Here is a 19244-nt window from a genome sequence, read left to right as displayed (position 1 = left end):
GGGGTCTGATGAAAAAACCTGCCTAAGACACACTATAGAAAAGAGTTCTAGAAAATGTCTTAAACTCGCTCAGTTTCTCTTAAAGAATCCCCATGGAAATTTCCACTTAAATAGCAAGATAAGCCTTACATAGAATTTTAATTATGCTAAATGCCACCTTCTCTTTCCAATTAATCTTTGCCTTTGAATATAGATGTATCATTTTACCGATAACAGGAGTCTTTGTCAGAGAATATTTAAAGTCCAGCTATGATATATATAGTGCTAAACTGGTCACAGGGACCTGATTTCTATGCTGCAAGCAAAGATATGCAGCAAAATTGATGAAGTATGCAATGGAGGGTTTTGTGAAGCATAGAACTTTTGTAAAGCAGGGAAAAAAATCTTTGACCTAATTTCATAGATTTCATAGATTTTCTAGGTTGGAAAAGACCTTAGAGATCATCCATAGATTTCATAGGTTTCATAGATTTCTAGGTTGGAAAAGACCTTAGAGATCATCCAGTCCAACCATCCCTAATCCCCATTAAACCATATCCCTAAGTAGATCATCCACCCTATTCTTAAACACATCCAGGGATGGGGACTCAACCACCTCCCTGGGCAGCCTATTCCAGTGGCTGACAACCCTTTCAGAGAAGAAATACTTTCTAACATCCAACCTGAATCTCCCCTGACTAAGGTTATACCCATTTCCTCTTGTTCTATCACCCATCCCTAATGTAAAGAGCCCTTCCCCCACCTGCCCACCATCCCTTCTCAAGTATTTGTAGGCTGTAATCAGGTCTCCCCTCAGCCTCCTCTTCTCCAGGCTAATATTACAGAAGGCTTTCAAAAAATCATTGGAACATTGGGAAAAATAATGTAATTTAATGTTAGTTGCAGGACTGACGTTCACCTCAAGTATCCTCTCCAAACTATCTGAGGCCAGGAGTTGGCAACCACTTTGGATGCATGAGTGTAAGAGCAAGCACATGGGATCAGGACGCAGGGCTCTCTAGCCAGTGTGCTGAAGTGACAAGCACCATCCTTTTTTTGAGTTGGGTTTAGAGCCGATGTTTGAAACCCTCAAGACATGTGCTTTTCATAGCAATAAAATTGCAATGTGACATCAATATTTGAATAGCCAGTACTGCTTTTTAAATAAAAGTATACTAATTTTACAAGTGCCACAACTGGCCAACATGGCCAGTCTCACAAAGCGCACAGCATGTGCTCTTTGCACCGAAGTCCGTCTGAACTGAGTCTGAACTTTTATGTTTTCAAGGTCTTCTTTGGTACTGAAGACTGGGCCCTGGTTCCATACAAGAAATACATCAAGTAATTTTGCAAGATGTGTATAGTTTACAATGGACACATCAGTATTTTACACCCAGAATAGGTCCCAAGGTAGCATTTCTTGCAAAAGTTTTACAGCATTCAGTTTTGTGTTTTCCAGTAAAGGACTGCAGTATCACATCTGTTACCACTTTTGCAGTGTGATTTGCAAGGAAATAGCACAGGCCATCACATGTAGTATCTGTAACTGTTTCTGAGTTTTTACATCATTTATGGTGCCCTGTCTCATAAACTCTTGGTGCCATTCTCACACAGACTCTTTCATGCTTTCTCTCACATCATGCCTCATTGTATGAGCAATTGCAGTCAACCTTCAAATATCTTTTCAGTATCTGCTTATACTTCTTTTTGCTTTGATGCCTTTAAGCTATGTAAAGTATTTACATTATGTGCACATTATACAGATTATATAAGCTACTAGTATCTACTAAAGTTTAGAGAAAAGGCAAGCTCTCTGGTCTGCTTTTTAGGTAAGTAGATTTCTTTTCCCTGATAAATATCTACATTAGCCATCTCCCCTTCCCACCTGTTCATTCCCACTTGCCTGGCTAAAAATAAACTACTCAACCATTTTTTTCTTGGCTACTTACCTAAAACAATGGAAACCTGAGCTGAATTGGATCCATGGGCACAACTTTAATATAAACAGAAGAACAGGTACAAGAAACAGAATACAGAATAAACAAGGCAAGGTAAATAGAGCACGAAGAATCCATGAATTAAGGAAAATTAGAAGTAACTAAGATCCCCAAGATCTACAAAGATTAAAAATTCCTGGCAGTTCCCTGACTGAGATCTGAACACAATAGCACTGTCTGTACTATAATGGGCTTTCCCTTGACTGTTCAAATCGTTAATATTTGTTGTGGAAAACTCAAGGTGCTACAAAAAATAGGAAAAAAAAACAATTATGGAAAAATAATGATTGATGAATGCCAATATTTATGAGAAATAAAGTATACAAAATATGACTTAAACATAAGTGGAAGAGCTCCCAATGAAGAGGTATGAAGCACTGCATGAAATAATAGAGCAGTATAAAAATAGGATTCTCCTTCAAAACTTTCAGGTAAATATTATTTATGGCTCTTCAAAGATATATGTTATGTAGAAATAGGCAAAGCAGAAGAAAGGGAATACTTCAGGCTAAGAATATCCAATCACAACTGAGATAACATTCACCTGTTGGAGGGCAGCTTAAACCAAAACAAAAGCTGCCCAGAATTTCACCTTGTTTCAGTTAACAGGGAAGGTCCAGAAAGAGTTTGCATTCGGGCCATCACAACTACATTCCTCATTAACCATCTTTAGTTGTCAGTTGGGCTAAACCACAACACCCAGGAATGGTTCCTTCAGAGCATTCTTACAGAACAACATTTGTGAACACATTTTGTTGCTTATCACCGCAGACAGGTCAGCCTAACCCAAGGCTGGCGGGAGCTCCTGCCCTTTCAGGTGATGCCTATAACAGCAAATTAAGTTATGCTAGGGAGCATTTGGAGGCTATGGAATTTGTCTATACTGTGAAACTGCCAGCATGTTTTCTGGCACAGTTTTGACCCAGGCTTGCTAGCCCTCTGCCACACAGTTCCTGGGCAAGGTTCAGGATTTAGCACAGGACAGAGACCTTTCTCAATACAAAATCTGGATGTGTCCATTCTCTTTCAGAGACTAAAAGAGTTTAAACATATGGACAAATCCTATTCCATGCCAGCTGGTCTCAGTGCCAAAGGACAGTCTTGGTATGTTTAATTTACTAGTACAGATGGATCCAGAAAAATCTTAAATCCCTGCGTTTTTCAGCCTTCTGTATTGCTGTCTTCAAATCACTTGTTGCCTGATATAGTGCTGGATGCACATTTGATTTGCATGCTGAGATGAGGAAATTTCATTTTCAATATTAGATTTACTGTCCTCATCTAAAAAGGCTGTGTATTCAAAGCAGCAGCTACACAGTGTGACCAGCACCTGAGAAAGGAATCATGAGATAAACTTTGATGTGGTTATCATACCAATTAAAAATACTCAGATGAGTCAGATATGACAAAATCAGGCCCTGAAATTCCTGTGATGAAACATTTGCTACATTTGCTATCCACCATCTCCACATGCTACTCTTAACTTCCCTTTCATTGCTTCAAGTTTCACTGCCTTTCTCTGAACCAGTGTATTTAGTAATTCTTGCATTGATGCTATAGCCTTAGTCACTGTTACAGGCTATTTCTGCAATATTGCACTGCCTCCACACTTGAAAGTTACTGTAGGATACCCCTTAAAAACTCTAATATCAAGGCAATTTTCATTCATACTGGTACTCCCACAGACCCCTCTAACAAAGACACACACACACAAAACTATTCTTGTTTTAACTGAACCCCTTTTTACTGCTATAGCACTGTCAGCTTGAAGAGAAAAAGTCAGGTGTCTAACATTTATTGATATTTTTAACAGCTACTACAGTTTTAATTATTGAATTATGACATTGGAGTTCATCATTCAGCTTATGAAACCTAGTCTTCATTTAGTCCCCAAGCCCTATGTCAATTTATAGAAAACAGTTGATGTAAAGACAGAAACATTTTGGGTATCTAATGAAACTGTCACATACAGTTATCATAGAATCATAGAATGGTTAGGGTTGGAAGGGACCTCAAAAATCACCTAGTTCCAAGCCCCCTGTCATTGGCAGGGATATCCTCCAATACACCAGGTTGCTCAAAGCCTCATCCAACCTGGCCTTGAACACTTCCAGGGATGGGGCAGCCACAACTTCTCTGGGCAACCTGTTCCACTGCCTCACGACCCTCAGAGTGAAGAATTTCTGCCTTATATCTAATCTATCTCCCCTCTTTCAGTTTAAATCCATTGCCCCTTGTCTTATCACTACATGCCCTTGTAAAAGGTCCCTCTCCAGCTTTCCTGTAGGCCCCCTTTAGGTACTGGAAGGAAAGTACAGTTCTAGGAAGGATATGCTAATACAAGCAGTTCTTACACTGTCTTTTCTAGGAGAACTTTTATTTGTATGTGATCATTGTACCTTGTTCGTGAAGCCTATGGCTAGTGCCAGGAAAAAGCTATCTAAGCAGCAAAAGGCAGTGCAGTGTTCTTATTTGATATTTGCACCAAAGTGCTCCAGAGAGAAACTATGCAAATATCGCTGTATGAATGCAGTTAGAACATTTTTGTGTAATAAACAGATCAGAGAGGCTAAACTTAATACTTTATTCCTCAAACAAAATTTGTACCGAAATGAGTTAGAAATCACTACGAGTTCCGACCAAGTAAATTTTAAACATGAGCTAAATATGTAATATGGATACACTGTCAGTTAAAAATGTTGACTTGTCTTTGTAAATCTTATTCTGTTTTCTAGAAATCAATATCTGCACTTTATTTTTCCCTTTTTTTCCTCTATTCTAGTGATTTATTTTGACAAATGTTAGCTAACAAATTCTACCGTCCAGATTAACATATATTTTCTCCATAAGCTCTTGTAGTCTGTTATTTGTATTAAACCACTGACAGAGTTTACAAAAGTAATGCAAACCTTTGTGCCATCACAGCTACAGGGTTTACTGAATGTTGTGATTTATGCAGTGAATACAGTGATAGATTTGTAAGGTTAAACTTAATTTTATTTTCCGATTTTCACCTCTTTGAGCTTTTAATAATCTTCTTTAGTGTGTATTTTTCTCAGAATTAGTATTGAAAAGCCATTTTTTTTTAAAACTCAACATAATTCAAAATCTAGCAGTTTGAAACCAAAAGAATCTTATAGCCTTCCAGTCCCATTCCTTTACTATTACTGGCTCAAACCAAATAGAGGAAAAAAATATTGCTGTTTACTATTTGACACAGTAAAATTTCCTAAAGCCCTCTGATTGATTTATATCCTATGGACATATGTGTTGCATACAGACACAATTCCTTTCCAAAATTCCTTATAATTTCTGTTCAGAAATCAATACCTTTTTAGGTTAAACACCTTTTTTATGGATTTCTCTCCTTTAAAAGGTAAAAAACCTGTTAATATGCTGTCTTTGTAAGGGCCATACCAGGGTTGTCACATTTATAACTTCCTGTGAAACAAAATTTCAGGGCCAGCTGGTGATCCTATGACAAGGTAACATGCTATCAGTAATGAATATAGCACTTGAACTCTGAACCTCTCTCAGTTCCAGTGCGAAATATTGTGGAAAGAAGGTTTTTGGCTCAGAAAGAAAAAAAGCAACTGTTACAGTGCTCCCAGCAGGGTCTTTCTGACCATATGAAAAAGATAAGATGATAAGTACTGGAGAGATCCCCATCCTCCCTGACTTGAACAACGAAAGAAGACAATTAAATTCAGGTCCTTTGAATCCCAGAATAAGACACCATTGCCTCAAAGCAAGAAAAAACCTCAAACAAACAAAAGACCTGCAGGACATCCCAGTATGCAAGACAGCAGCTACTTCAACCTGTTAACCCTTGCTAGTTCATCTGTGATAATCACACAGTGAATTTTTTTAAGAAATAATGACTTTACTTCCTTGAGTGCCCATGTTGACTTTCAAACACACTTGCGCCCTTCACGGGTAAGCACATGAGAATCTTATTCCGAGGAAATCAGTGTTTCAAGCTCTAACAGGCTTCAAGTTGACAAAGTATCAGGCTGAAAGGGCTATTAAACACCAAGTGTAAACGTCTACCCAAGAAGAATACCTACAAAATTCTAACAGGACACATGTTGGATTAACTGTGTCTCTAGCTGGGGAATGACTTAACAGCATCACTAGTTACACCTTTCTGCATCTTACTGACAGGCAAGGACAGCCGAGCAGCAGCATTCCATGTATTTTTGAACTGCACTACATGGCAAATTAATTCAGTTCTGATCTTATCATTCAGAACATATATTAAAGTTGCAATTCCAGTTTCTTCTGACTATTCAAATCTGTGAGATTTTCCAGAATGTTTTATTTCATATATGCAGAATATCATTTATCACATGACATCACCAAATATTTTGCCGGTGACTTTGAAAGAAATGTTATAACCTTGTGCATGTTTCTACTCAGAATTAGCATCAAATCACATTCACTATGATTCATTCAATTTTATATTTTATCTAATATAAATGGTCTTTCTTAAATGGAGTTTGATATGGAAATCAAAATGGATATTGCAGGAGATTAATTTTAGAAAGACATTTGCATAATCAAAGAAAAGTAATAAAGTGTAATACAGACAGATGTTACATATACAGGTGCTGCATGTTAAGAACAACACAGCTGTTGATATAGCTTACACGATGGGGCGATAGTGCTCTATTTCAGATTTTGTGTACTACAATAGCTTTCTGAGATTTTGTTTAAGATCCCAGAGGTGCAACAGTCAACCAATTTACTAGCAAGCATAACTGCAACACCATGTTCCAATGCAGAATACTCCATCTAAAAAGTGCAAACAGCAATAGTGAGCTGTTGCAATTTGAGTTAATTTGGCAATGGCAAGGCCTTTTAAGAACTGCAATGCTGGCTGGGGTAAAAAGCTTTATCATGAAAGCAAGATCTGAAGTCCTGTCTCTGACCCTACTTCCTGGTAGGGGACTTCAGGAAGATCTCTTCCGTGCTCTGAGCCTCTGTTACCTCTTCCCTAAGGGACATGGAGCCCTTGTGTTTGTTTCACTCATTTCAATTGCAAGTTTTTTCAGACAAGGACTGTCAGAGTCCATTTGGACTCCACATGTATACTACCATGCAAAGAACAACAAAATGTCTGTTTTGCTAGAACTGGAAGTTCATTCCAGCTGGCAAGAATACAGCTGCTACATCCTCTCTATACCATGAATAGCCCTGAACACATTTAGATTAATGGACTGCTTTAAGCCAAGCACATGTTTGTAGTCTGCCATGGAAAGGCATTATGAGAAATATACTGGTGTCAAACTAATCACATTAATACATTGTAAACTGACATTGCTGCTTTTGCCATGAGAGACATGAACAATAAAATCTATTGTAGAGGATACTTGGTGATTAAAAGAAGAACTGTGTAAAGACTATAATGTGAACACAATTTTATTGCTCCATTATAAAAAAATAATTAGTTAATGTCAATGTGCATTACCATGTGATCTCCAACATTAAAGTACTACAATGAAACTAGCAAGTTATTGCAGTGAAAGCATGTATATGACATACAGTTACCTAGTATGGAGCACTGTTATACTCATGATAATATCAAGAATCTAAGCTTAAAAAAGTAGAGAAGTTGAGAGGCAAAGAGTCTGTGTTCCAGTTCCTAGAGGGCACAGAACAAAAAACAATTTGATATATCAAGGGCTAAAGCCTACCTGAATGAGATATAGCCTAGGCAAATCTGAGAAATCCACCTTTGTGCCATATTAAAAAGATATTCAATTTATCTGCTGCTCAAAACATGTTAGATGCACTGGTTGTATTTGATCCAAGGTTTCCTGAGATTTCCTAATGGCTTCTCATTACTAAATAAATTTTTAAAATATTTGTATTCATGCACAAAAAAAAGAATATCTCGGTTAATAAGGCTGTTACAAATATCTCACAGAGGAAACATTGCTCAAAATCTTCAAGCACCCAAGGAAGATAGCAAAGACCTGAAGCTTTAATTCTAGGTCCCACGGTGTTGAATGCTCTGCTATCCCCACCTCTCGTTTAAGTGAGTATCACCCTATCACCCAAGAGTGAGGAGACATGAGCATCTGCAGCTCCTGCATAAATAAGTTTTGGCTATCCTTTCTCTCTGAGTAAAGTTTGCAGAAAAGAACATCTATTCCTTGGCATCACCCTTTCCTACATTTGGCATCTTTCTTCCATCTCTAAGGTGTAGGCAAGGGATGAGGATTTGTGTACACTTGGGCAACACAGCTGTTAAACTCTCTCCACACTTTTTCTTCCTCAGCAGAAGGAAGATGTTTCAGGTGATCAGGATGACAAACATAACTAACTCAGCAAAAAATTGTGCCTTCTGTTATGCATCTACTATCATAACTCCTACATGAATTTATGATGTTTGTTGTAAGAAACTAGATCCTAACTGGTATTTCAACGTACGTTTTTAATAACGTATCATTTTCAATAGCCTATGTATTGCGCAGTTGTTTATACCTCACTGCACAGATATCAATATGTGTCAACCTGTGTTATTTCTTAATGGAATTTAATTCAGAATATATATTCTGCTGTACTTCAATACCTTAAAAATACTGTCTACAGTCTATTATTCAAGACAGGAAAATGAAGCAGGAAATAATTAACTTTTTTCATTACTATGTCATACCTATATATATATATATATATATATAAAGGTTATGACATTCAGTGCAAACCTACAGTAGCTTAAACGCTATCTATCAAACTCCTACAGCTTGCTTAGTTCACAGAATTATTATTTTTGGCTTACCCAAATCTGTAGCTTAATTCTTTTTTCATTTTTGAAAACCGTTTTTACTTTGAAATCGATCCCAACCGTGCTTACAAACGCAGACGTAAAGGAATCATCAGCATATCGGAACAAAAAGGAGGTTTTCCCAACACTGCTGTTGCCGATAATGAGCAGTTTGAACATGTAATCAAAGTTCTGGTCAGATGTATCTTTCTGGCCATATCGGGAATCTTGAGCAGATGCCATCTGTAATTCAAAATAAAAAGAAATAGTTTATTGTCTCTTGTATAATATAAAACTGGAAACATTTAGATTTTATTGGAGTTTTGCACACCAGATACAAATGAACTCAAGAAGAAGTTCACAGAGGTTTAATTATTTTTTATGATTCTTGTATCCATGGGAATAGTTCCGATCGCAAAAGAGCATGTAAACATCACTGGGGACTGGTACCAAAAAAAAATAATAAGTCTAAAAATCCAGGACAGTTCTTGAGTATAACATTGAAAAGATCTACCTTCAGAAAATGTGATGAAAGAAATAGACAGTGAAATATAGACAAGGATACTTCTCTTGTACAAGACGGAAATGAGAGATCAATGCTGCATTATGACATAGGAGGTATATTTCCAAGCAAAAGCTTAATGTTTTACGTCTGATAAAATTCTTGAACCATTTATTTTGCTACAAATATGCTGCTGTCTTTTGTAATGCCTATAACCCTATTCAAAGCATTTTGCCTTTACCAGCTTTCAGTTATCATACCATTAAATAGTGAGTTTGGTAGAGGCCTCTGAAATAAGGTCTTGATTTTTTCTATGCTAGTCTATTCTATAGTTTTGTAATTTGCAATGCTAATGCAAAATCATTGTAAGTGGCAGTTGTCAATATTTTCAAATTTAAGTCCTCAAAATACAGTTTCTGACCCATATAAAACACCTGAATAAGCACAGATTACCGAATACTGCTAAATAGCAAGCAATTTTGCTCTAGGGACTTCAAAGATCATGAGTTCCATTTATAAAAAGTATACTTTTGGCTTTCAGGAGAGTTGCACAGATTAATTTGAAAACCTGAACAAAACTGTACCTAGGATGCTCAAAAAACAGATGGCGAAAATCTTAAAACTAGGTAGTTTTTCACCTCATATGATTTTTAAGAAAAAATCTCAAGTACTTTGGGACCCTGGCAGGATTTTAAACTCTTGAGAGTTTGGCAACACTAAGGGTAACACTTTTGCACACTGAGTTCAGACAGAAGGACAGACATCATATCCTAACATGAAGGTTTATAGACAAGCAGCTCACATCAAAGCTTTCTAAGTTAGACATCTCAGAGTGCATTTGGGCAACCAGAGAGGACAGCTGGAACCTGGGTGAGGGCTGTACACTAACCCACCTTCTCAGCAGAATTTCAATTACTGCATAAATTTTCTGAGCTAACTCTGCTGTCTCATAGGACAAATAACAGTATGCCAGCTTCTTTGGGCTACCGAAGAGCCATATAGAAGTGAGGACAAAAAGTCTTGAAGGAGACCACGAAAGTAGCAAATTTTTGAGAGAAAATTCAGTGTAAGATTTATGTTTCATAAATAATGCAGTAGGAAGTGTTTGATTTCAGAGTTACCCTTTTATTTGGCAGTGATTAAAGTTCTTGATTAAATGTAGTCTTGGGTACCTGCATGCTTGCACCCTGAATGTTTGCGTTGGCCTTAATATTTATTCTATTCTTTCACAGGCTTGCAACAAAGAAGTTTTAGAACAAAACCCTAAATATTACTAAGCATACACATCACTAATCTTTCATCCTTCTGATTTCTATAACCTTCTGATTTCTATAACAAAAGACAGAAATAAATCCTGTCCACCTTTACTACTATCTTTTATTGTAAAACTATTTGCGGATATTTTGCTTAGAACATGAGAAACAAAATCAAACGCTGTTTATACCAGCGGCGAAAGTTGGCTCTTCTGAAATCGAGGGTTTCAAGCTTGCTGAGCTTCCACCTCTTAGCTGCCCTTGGGATCTCAAACTCCACCATCTCATGGTCACTGCAGCCAAGGCTACCCACGAGTTCAACATTACCTACCAGCCCTTCCCCATTGACAAAAACGAGGTCTAACATGGCACCTCTCCTCCTTGGCTCCTCTATCACTTGGATAAGGAAGTTATCGTTAATGCATTCCAGGAATCCCCTGGATTGCTTGTTTCCCACCGTGTTGTTTTTCCCACTGATATCAGGGTGGTTAAAATCCCCCAGTCTATAGTCAAGAGGTCTCACATCCCTGCTCCTTATCAAAACTGAGAGGACGTATGTCCCCAGCTTGAATATGGTCCAACAACAAAAAAGGATGGCTTTTCATGTTTCTCTGCTTACAGCACATCTTAAAACTCCTTAAATGTGGATTATTTATGGGCATAGGCAAGTTGAATCATTAAGTAGAGTTTTCTATATCAGACCCAGGTACTTTTCAAGTCTCATGTTCAGCTGTTACCTTGATCTCAAAAGAACCAGGGCACGGTTGAAAACAAATGTCTGAAAACATATGTGTTTACCTGCCACCTTCACCATAATAACAAAACACTTGGCTATGTTACTCTTTATGGATTTAGAGCACCTTGTTCTTTGACAGAATTAATTTGAACAGCTTTCTCACTTAAGCAGAGTAGCATGCCATGACCTCGCTGGCCCGCACAGCACTTCAGATTGCATTTATATATGCACCCCACTCTGGATGCCTAATGCAGGATGAATTGCCCCTGGAAAAGATTACATGAAAGGCAAGAAAAGTTGGGATTGAAGATATTCAGGTTCTTTCCTTTGTGCCTTCAACAAATATATTGTTTTATTTTAAACACTGTAATAACAAATATGTCTTAGAGGAAAAGATCAATAGTAAGCCCAAGGGAAAATGCCTTGTTTCTGTCTACACTAAGGGATAGATAGACACTGATTAGTTAATTAACAGTTTTTTCAAAGAGCAATACTCCTTTTCTATATACAGTGTAGCAATATATACATTTCCATTGCTTTCTGAAAAGAAACTGACTTCAGTCATTATTTTAGGAAAAAGAGAGATTTACCTGCACATGCAGGTTTTTGAGAGGTGATCTTTTTCCTTTTTGTAAAAGATAATTAGTCAAACATAATCAATGGATATTGAAACAATGGAGCACCATGGGAAAATTCAACGTTTGTACCAGATTGTATGCAGAATGCATCACAAGTGAGTGTCTTTAATGTGCAGAACGAATGTCATCATCAGAGTAGTCAAAATGTTACCAAGATCCTTATATATAAGAACAGTATGACAATATAACCCAGTCATGAAGAAATCAATGATTTTCACGGTAAAATACCAGACCAATAATCTAGAGATTGTATTTTATTCCTAACTCTTTCAGAGGTAACCCACGACTTTTGGTTTACTTTTCTCTATGTCTTGGGCAAGCTGCTTAACCTCTCTTACTTTTGGTGTGCTCTCAATGAAGACATCAGTGTCCACAGATGCACACCACAGCCCATCCTCACAAATCTTTATCATCTAATTTTTAAGTGACCAATTAATAAGACTTAACAGAGTTCAATGGACAATGCACCAGCCACTTACTTGGAATTTACGGATTGCCAGCCATCTGCAGAGCACAGCTTGTGAACCAATACACTTGGCAGCATCAGGAGAAGCTTATCTGCTTTAAGGTATTTTGAGGTTAGATTCGTGAATATGTTTAAGCATGTCATAATCCAGTCTGAAAGGTGTAGTTAGAAATGCAAAGTTTTATTATGAGCAGCATACTGAAATGCCAAGTTGGGGAATATCAGGAAGATACAGAGAGGTGACAGTCTAAAACATTTTAAAGAAGCTCTACTTGCTTCATACCAGCAGAAGTAGCATGAACATGGCCACAGTGCTGGCAGCTGCCCAGGACAGCAGAATGCAAGGTGCAGTAAAGAATGGTTCTGGCAAGGCTCTAGCCATGGATTCTGGTGAATCTGCTTGCAGTGAACTAGGGCATTACCCCTTGTTTGTCTTTCTTTAACCTAAGTTTACTTTCTCTATGAAAAGGGTAGCTTAAGAAACATTTCCAGTTCCCACTCTAGGTAGTATACCAAAATCCCCTTCTCCAAAAACCAGAGATAAAGTCCTAAGTATGTTAGTCTAACACAGGATGTCAAGAAGCCACCAAAATAGTGCAACTCTGAAAAGAAAAAATACAAGTTGTGTCAGGCCAGGTGCTCCAGTAGAAATAAATATGGATTTATCATGGAGTAGGAAAGAGAAGGAAGATGAGATGGCTACAGCCCTCTGCCGTTTGCCCCATTTAGTGCAGCACTCAGGGTCATGAGACTAGCAAAGGCTGTGCGGCTTCTCAATTGCCAGAGCAGCTGCATCAGGCCAAGAGACAAAGTGAAATGCTAACACCATTGTCTAAGGCACTGGTGAGATGCCATTAGTAACAATTCTGGTCAAGCATGTTTGTGAAAGCTGAGTTCAAACTAGAAAGTACAGAAAAATGTTATTAGGAAGAAGAGAAGAATAAAAAGCTTATCTTATGAGAGCCACCTGAAAAAAAAAAAAAGAGTAAGCAAAATATGAGCTTGTTTCTCTAGACAGTAATCTGGGGTGAACATTAGGGAATTGTCATGGTTTGATGTGAGGGGGGAGGTTTTGGTGGCAGGGGCTGGCCACCAGATTGGACCCCCATTCCCCTCGGGGCTTGAGCCAATTGGCGCCTCTGCGAATTGCCCTATTTACGTTGGGACAAAGGAACCAGAAAGGTGTGTGCCTTTGCCCAGGAGCCAGGAGAGGGGAGGGGGGCGCTGCCCCGCTTCCTGGTTCCTGGCCGGGCAGCGGCCCGGGCTGGGCCAGTGCCACCCGCTGAGGATGGCGGCGGCGGAGCCACTTAGGGAACTCAGGGAGAGCCCCGCTCCCAGGGTGCCCACCGGGCTGAGTTCACCAGACAGGACTGAGATCTGAGAGAAACAGCCACACCGACACCAGGTCAGTGAAGACGCAACGAGACGAGGTGTGCTGGAGCTGAGTTTCCCCTGCAACTGGTGGCGAGACGGCAAGCGGCCCCCCTGCAGCCAAAGGCGGTCCTGGAAGGAGCAGAGACCCGCTCGCAGCCCGTGGAGAACCCACGTCAGAGAAGAGATGCCTGGGCCTGAGGACGGTGTGCATCTAGAGTCCGTGGGATGACCCCCATCGGCAGGGAGGTGTTTCGTTTAGAGGATATGCCTGAGCCCAAGGACAGTCGTGAAGCATGGGCACAGGCAGAGACGCATTTACGCATTTAAAGTCTGTATAGAGATGCATTTAAAGTCTATATGACGACCCACGCCGAAGCAGGTGGCAACAACTCCCTAAGAATCCGAGACTGTGGTAAAGCCCGCAACAGAGCAATCCGATGGGGAAGCATTGCATCCTGCGGATAGAACTCACGCTGGAGAAGTTTGTGGATTTTCCTCGTGAGTAGGGGATCCACTGGAGTAAGGGAAAATGGTGTAAGGACTCCTTCTCCTTTAAGAGAGGAGTGGCAGTAACAACATGGGATGAACTGACCTGCACTCCCCCATTCCCTGCCCCCTGCGCCGCTGGGTGGAGGAGGTAGAGCCGGGAAGAAAAGGAAAGGGGGGTGGAGAGGTGTTGTTTTAAGATCTGGCCTTGTTTTCTTTTATACTTTTAAGTAACTGGTTTTGCTTGTCTTTATTCTTTAAGTAACTGTTAATAAACTGTTTTGCTTTAAGAAAGCTGAGTCTGTTTTGCCCGGGACCATGGTTGGTGGGTGCTCCTTCTGTTCTTGTCTCGACCCTCAGCCTTTTTATTATATTTTTCTCGTCTCTCACTGGAGTGAGAGACCGGCTGTGTGGAGTTTAGTTGCCAGATCGGCCTAAAACCACAACAGGAATGAGAACTATTTAGACTAATGTATACTGGAGCAGGCACTGGACATTAAGAAGGGCGCATAAACTAACCCTGAGTGCCTCTAAACTGGAGATTAGAAAGTATCTAACCGGCAAGGGAATGAGCTTCTACAGTACACTTCCAAAATGGAGTAGTGACAGAAAGAGGACTACTGACTCCAAATGCAACTTTATCAGTTAACAAAAAAGTGTATACAACTTGCTCTGTGGATTCAGTGGCTTGGCAGACTCTTCTACTCCAGTGTTTCTAATTTGAACCAAGACTGATGTGTCGAATAATTTATCTGAGTGACAGGAGATGAACTGCTATGCTAACTCATGTGTCTAATAGCTTTGATTTGACTTTTCTCATCATAATTTTATAATAATCTCTTAAATACCTGGAAGTAGTGTTTTTGCTTGCTATTGCCCTTCTGCATTGTGTGTGATGTGTCTGTTATAAACCTGTTTTGTCTGGGCATAACCATTCCCAGTGACAATAGGATATGAAAATCTAAGAAGAAAATGTTCTCATTTATTTCCTTGGCAAAGAAGATTATTTACAGATTATTTTTCACTTCCTAGTTTTCCCTAACCTCTATGGCCTCAGTCACCTTTGAAACAATCTAATGCCCTGCCAAGTGAAAAGGAGGACCTCCAGAGATCTAACACTTTCTACAAACTGGCACCACTAATGCCCACATGCTCTGATGAACACTAAGAACAAGTTATCCAAACTACATTCCTGCTTTTTTATATGTATGTGGAAAATTTGCATGCTACTATCAGATAAGGAGTGAAACTTGAAAGACTAAATCTGTGAATGAATTACTGAGAATTTCCCATTGAATTTCCATGTAGAATTTCCACATTGAAAGTACCACAAAAGCCTTAGGGAAAACTACTGAGAGATACACAAACATTTCAACTAATTCAGACCAATTCTTAAAGAGCACTAGAAACCACACAGACTTCTATGTTTCACAGAAGAGAGACTTCACTGCTTTTGACCTCTAAACCAAAGCCCTCTCCATGGCCACTACTAAGACTTATATCTGTTCTTTGAAAACATGGCTAGAAAAATGAAAAGTAGTCACTCTAACCCAGATACAATTATATCCAGCAAATGACAATAGCAACCTTTTACATTAGGTAAGTTCTTCTCCGGAGGACTATTTGGGCTGCCTTTTTCATATTGTTGGCCCTTCCCGTCTACAGAGAAATGGCATGAGCTTGAGATTGAAACAAAGAATTCATAAATACAGAGACAGTGCCACTGCATAGGCCCTTTTTCTCATCCTGCTAAAATAATTTAACTTTTTAGTTTTCTCTTTAGTTATTCCATGGTGGAAACGGAAAAAAAAAAATGCTTACACTCTCCTCTGAGTTGTTTTTGTCATGATCAAAAGAAATACATTTGACCACTCTTTCTGTTGCTCTATAGTTCAGAGATGGGGACTTTGTAATCTGTTCCATAAATTTGTTGTGTGCAAAGCAGCAACTACATTTGTTTCATGTTATAGGAAATGATAGCTAAAAAAGATAAATCAAGCAATTAGTTCAGTCAGTCTAAAGCACATTTGAACAAGGACCAACTGTACTAACCTAATGTTTGAAACTGAAAAGACTCTTAAGAAGAAGAATCCACAATAGAGTACTGTTCTACTGGAATCTTTAATGAAAATAATATTTTAGTATGCTGGGAATAGTGTAAGTAGAAGAAAGAAAAAAAAAAACACATGCAGAAATTACAAGTGAAAATCAAACCTCATCTGCCAGACTGCATTTTCACATCTTATAAAAATCCAGATGCTTGTGATTATAATTTTGGATGAGATATGCTTAAAAACAGACACTGTTTGACCCTCTAACCAGCCTTGAAAAAGTGGAATTTGTAGAGGTTTTTATAGCTCTCTGCTGTCTCTTTTTATACTAAGGCTGTGATTTCTGCTGACTTTTATGTAATTATGTTTAACAATAACTCAGTTTTTACTAACAATCATATAAAAAACCCAAGACGCTGTTCTCTGGTATGTGTCAAGTACCTTTTTTTTCTAGTATCTGGTCTTTCTTTTATTTAGATTTTATTTTAATGTTGTACCGCCATTTTGTTTCCACAACTATTTAACAATGTCAGTGAATTCAACACCTGTCAAAAACGTCAAATGCAATAGTGACCAATCTGTAGCTGTCATCCTTCACTAGCAAAATTTGCTTTTAATGAAATGGTCTCCAAAGCCAATACATACTAAACACGACTTCAGTATCTCAATAAGCATGTGTAAATAAATGGCAAATACGACATAAACATTTCCAACACATGCATGTCGCATTTTAAACAGCATCCTAATTATTGCTGTTCTCCAATCAGAAAACTGAAAGACAATCTTACTGAAAAATGGCCCCTTTCTAGGGGACCTCTTTGGTTGAAAGGTTTCAGCACGTGGCATCTGAGCAATTGCTTTGCATAAGATTTATGAGATTATCAGTCTCTGTCCAAAGTCAAGCAAACCGCAAACCCAACTCCATATCAATGTAACTTAAGATGTCAGACTTGGTTTTGAGTATGCATATTGAAGAGGATGCAGATCTTCCCTTTAGGCTGAAATTATATTACTGACAGAGTAGATATCCAGCACAAAAAAAATAAATATTAGCTAACAGAGCTGCAGTTCATAACTTAGATCACAGCAGACTGTGGAAGTGTTCTTTGCACTGCATAACATCAGCGGGATTGATTGTTACCAATCCACTAGTAACACAACAGATCTTCTATTAAGAAACGTTCCTGTGTTTGAATGTCTGAGGCCACCAGAGCTCCTGCATGAGATTATAAATTAGGTCTTAATTAATAACTGAAGTACAGTTCACCAGCATAAACTGATTTGAACCAGCAACCTAGACACTGCTAAAAACTCTGCGAAGCGTAACTTGTATCTGTACAGCGTCTGTTTCCCCAGGGCTAAGGGGAACTATGTTTTTCCATATATAAAAAAATTGCTGAAAAGGGGCCACCTCTTTGCTACCCCCAGTTCTAGCTATGATCCGTCTCTCTCTTTCTGGTGCAGGTGGATAACTTCTCCTTGAATAAACAGGTGGAGATACTGTGCCGACTTCCTGTGCATCCAGGTAGGACCTCGCTACGCCTCGTCAACTAACTACTCACTTCCATTCGCTCCCAGGGGAGCTGTGACCAACGCTCAAAGGGCAGCATCTGTAAAAGACCGCTTGGTTTGCCCGAATGCGACCCGAAACCCACCCACAGTGACAGCGGGGGGGTGGCGGCCACCCAAGGGCCGTGCCGCCCAGCCTTCTGCTCCGGCTGCACTCCCGGCCCGGAGAGCCGCGCTGCGCCGGGGGCCGGGGGGCCGCGCCGCGCCCCTGCCCCGCAACGGGCTGCGGTCGCGCCCCGCCCGCCGAGGAGCACCCTCACCGGGACGCGAGCCCTCCCGGGCGCCATCGCACACACCCCGGGCCCACTCACGCGGACGCCGAGCCCCCTCACACAAGGGGCGTCCTCGCCCCCTTCCTCCTCACCGCACTCAGCCACCAGCGGGAGAGTCCGGCCTGGCGGCCCCGCCATGCCGCCGCAAGGCGGAGGGACTCCCGCCCCGTCCCGCGGGGCGCCGAGCTCTCGGCCGCAGTGCGCCCGCCGCCCGCCTCGCCGCTCGCTCGGCCCCAGCCCAGACACCGACCTGCACGGGCGCTTCGTGCCTCATGGCCGGGCGCGGCCCGCCGCTCGCTCCGCTGCCGCTCGCCGCTCGCTCGCGTAAGCCGACAGCCGCCGCCGCCGCCCGCCCGGGCTCTGCCGATAAACCCGCGTCGCGATCAGCACCGGAGCTGTCCCCGCTCCTCCCCCGGCACCGCCCCGCCCTCCCTCCCGCCAACCCGCGGGAGCTGTAGTCCCCCTGCTCCGCTCCCCCGCGCCCGCCGCCGCCGGGGCGGGGAGGAAGGACTACAGCTCCCGGCATGCTCTGGGCCCGGCGGCTCGCCGCCGCGGCGGGCGGCGCGGGCGGAGGCGGTGCAGCCCGCTCAGCGGCGGGGCGAGCGCGGCGCTTTGCAAACCGGTTTCGGGGCGCGGAAGGCGGTGGGGATGGGTAAAGGCGAGGCAGCACGGGGCGCTTTGGCGGGAGGGCGCAGCGTGGTTTGCCCGCGCTGAGGCAGAAAGCGGGGACGGAACGGATGCGCTGCCGTCGGCCGCCCCGCCGTCCCAGCCCGAGTGCCGGCAGCCGCGGCGGAGCGGCGCCGCGCCGGGGGAGCGGGAGCGGTGGCGGGCACGGCGGGCAGCGGGGAGTCGCTCGGCTGAGCGGGGCAGACAAACGCCGCTCCCGTGCCGTGCCGTGCCGTGGCGTGTGTCTCCAGCGCTGGTTTTTATTGTCCAAGAGGGTGTTTTAAACGTCTTGGCACTTTTTCCATAACCTCATCCTGTAATGCAGAATCCATACTTATCTTGGGCCCAAATATACAGATCCATAGAGGGCAGGAAAATGTATAAACAGTGTTGTATTCAGATTTAAGTTTTTGCACGTTGTCCTCTACTGGAAGGGTGTGAGCAGCAAAGGTGACTCGGTCTGGGGATGCCTGCCCGAGGTTTGAG

General features: G+C 41.2%; 1 protein-coding gene across 1 annotated transcript in view; it reads right to left on the bottom strand.

Annotated features, from left to right (window-relative positions):
• RAB3C (RAB3C, member RAS oncogene family) overlaps window positions 1–18366 on the bottom strand; it is a 157069-nt gene extending 138703 nt beyond the window's left edge. Inside the window, exons 1-2 of the mRNA XM_086629444.1 lie at window positions 18343–18366; window positions 8761–8988 (exon numbers count right to left, since the gene is read on the bottom strand). Coding sequence (XP_086485570.1) covers window positions 8761–8988; window positions 18343–18366 — 252 coding nt within the window. The remainder of the gene's footprint in view (window positions 1–8760; window positions 8989–18342) is intronic.
• Window positions 18367–19244: the final 878 nt, after the last annotated feature.

Source organism: Tauraco erythrolophus, chromosome Z, assembly GCF_009769465.1.
Source record: "Tauraco erythrolophus isolate bTauEry1 chromosome Z, bTauEry1.pri, whole genome shotgun sequence".
NCBI classification, from domain to species: domain Eukaryota; kingdom Metazoa; phylum Chordata; class Aves; order Musophagiformes; family Musophagidae; genus Tauraco; species Tauraco erythrolophus.
This window is presented reverse-complemented; position numbering and strand designations above follow the sequence as displayed.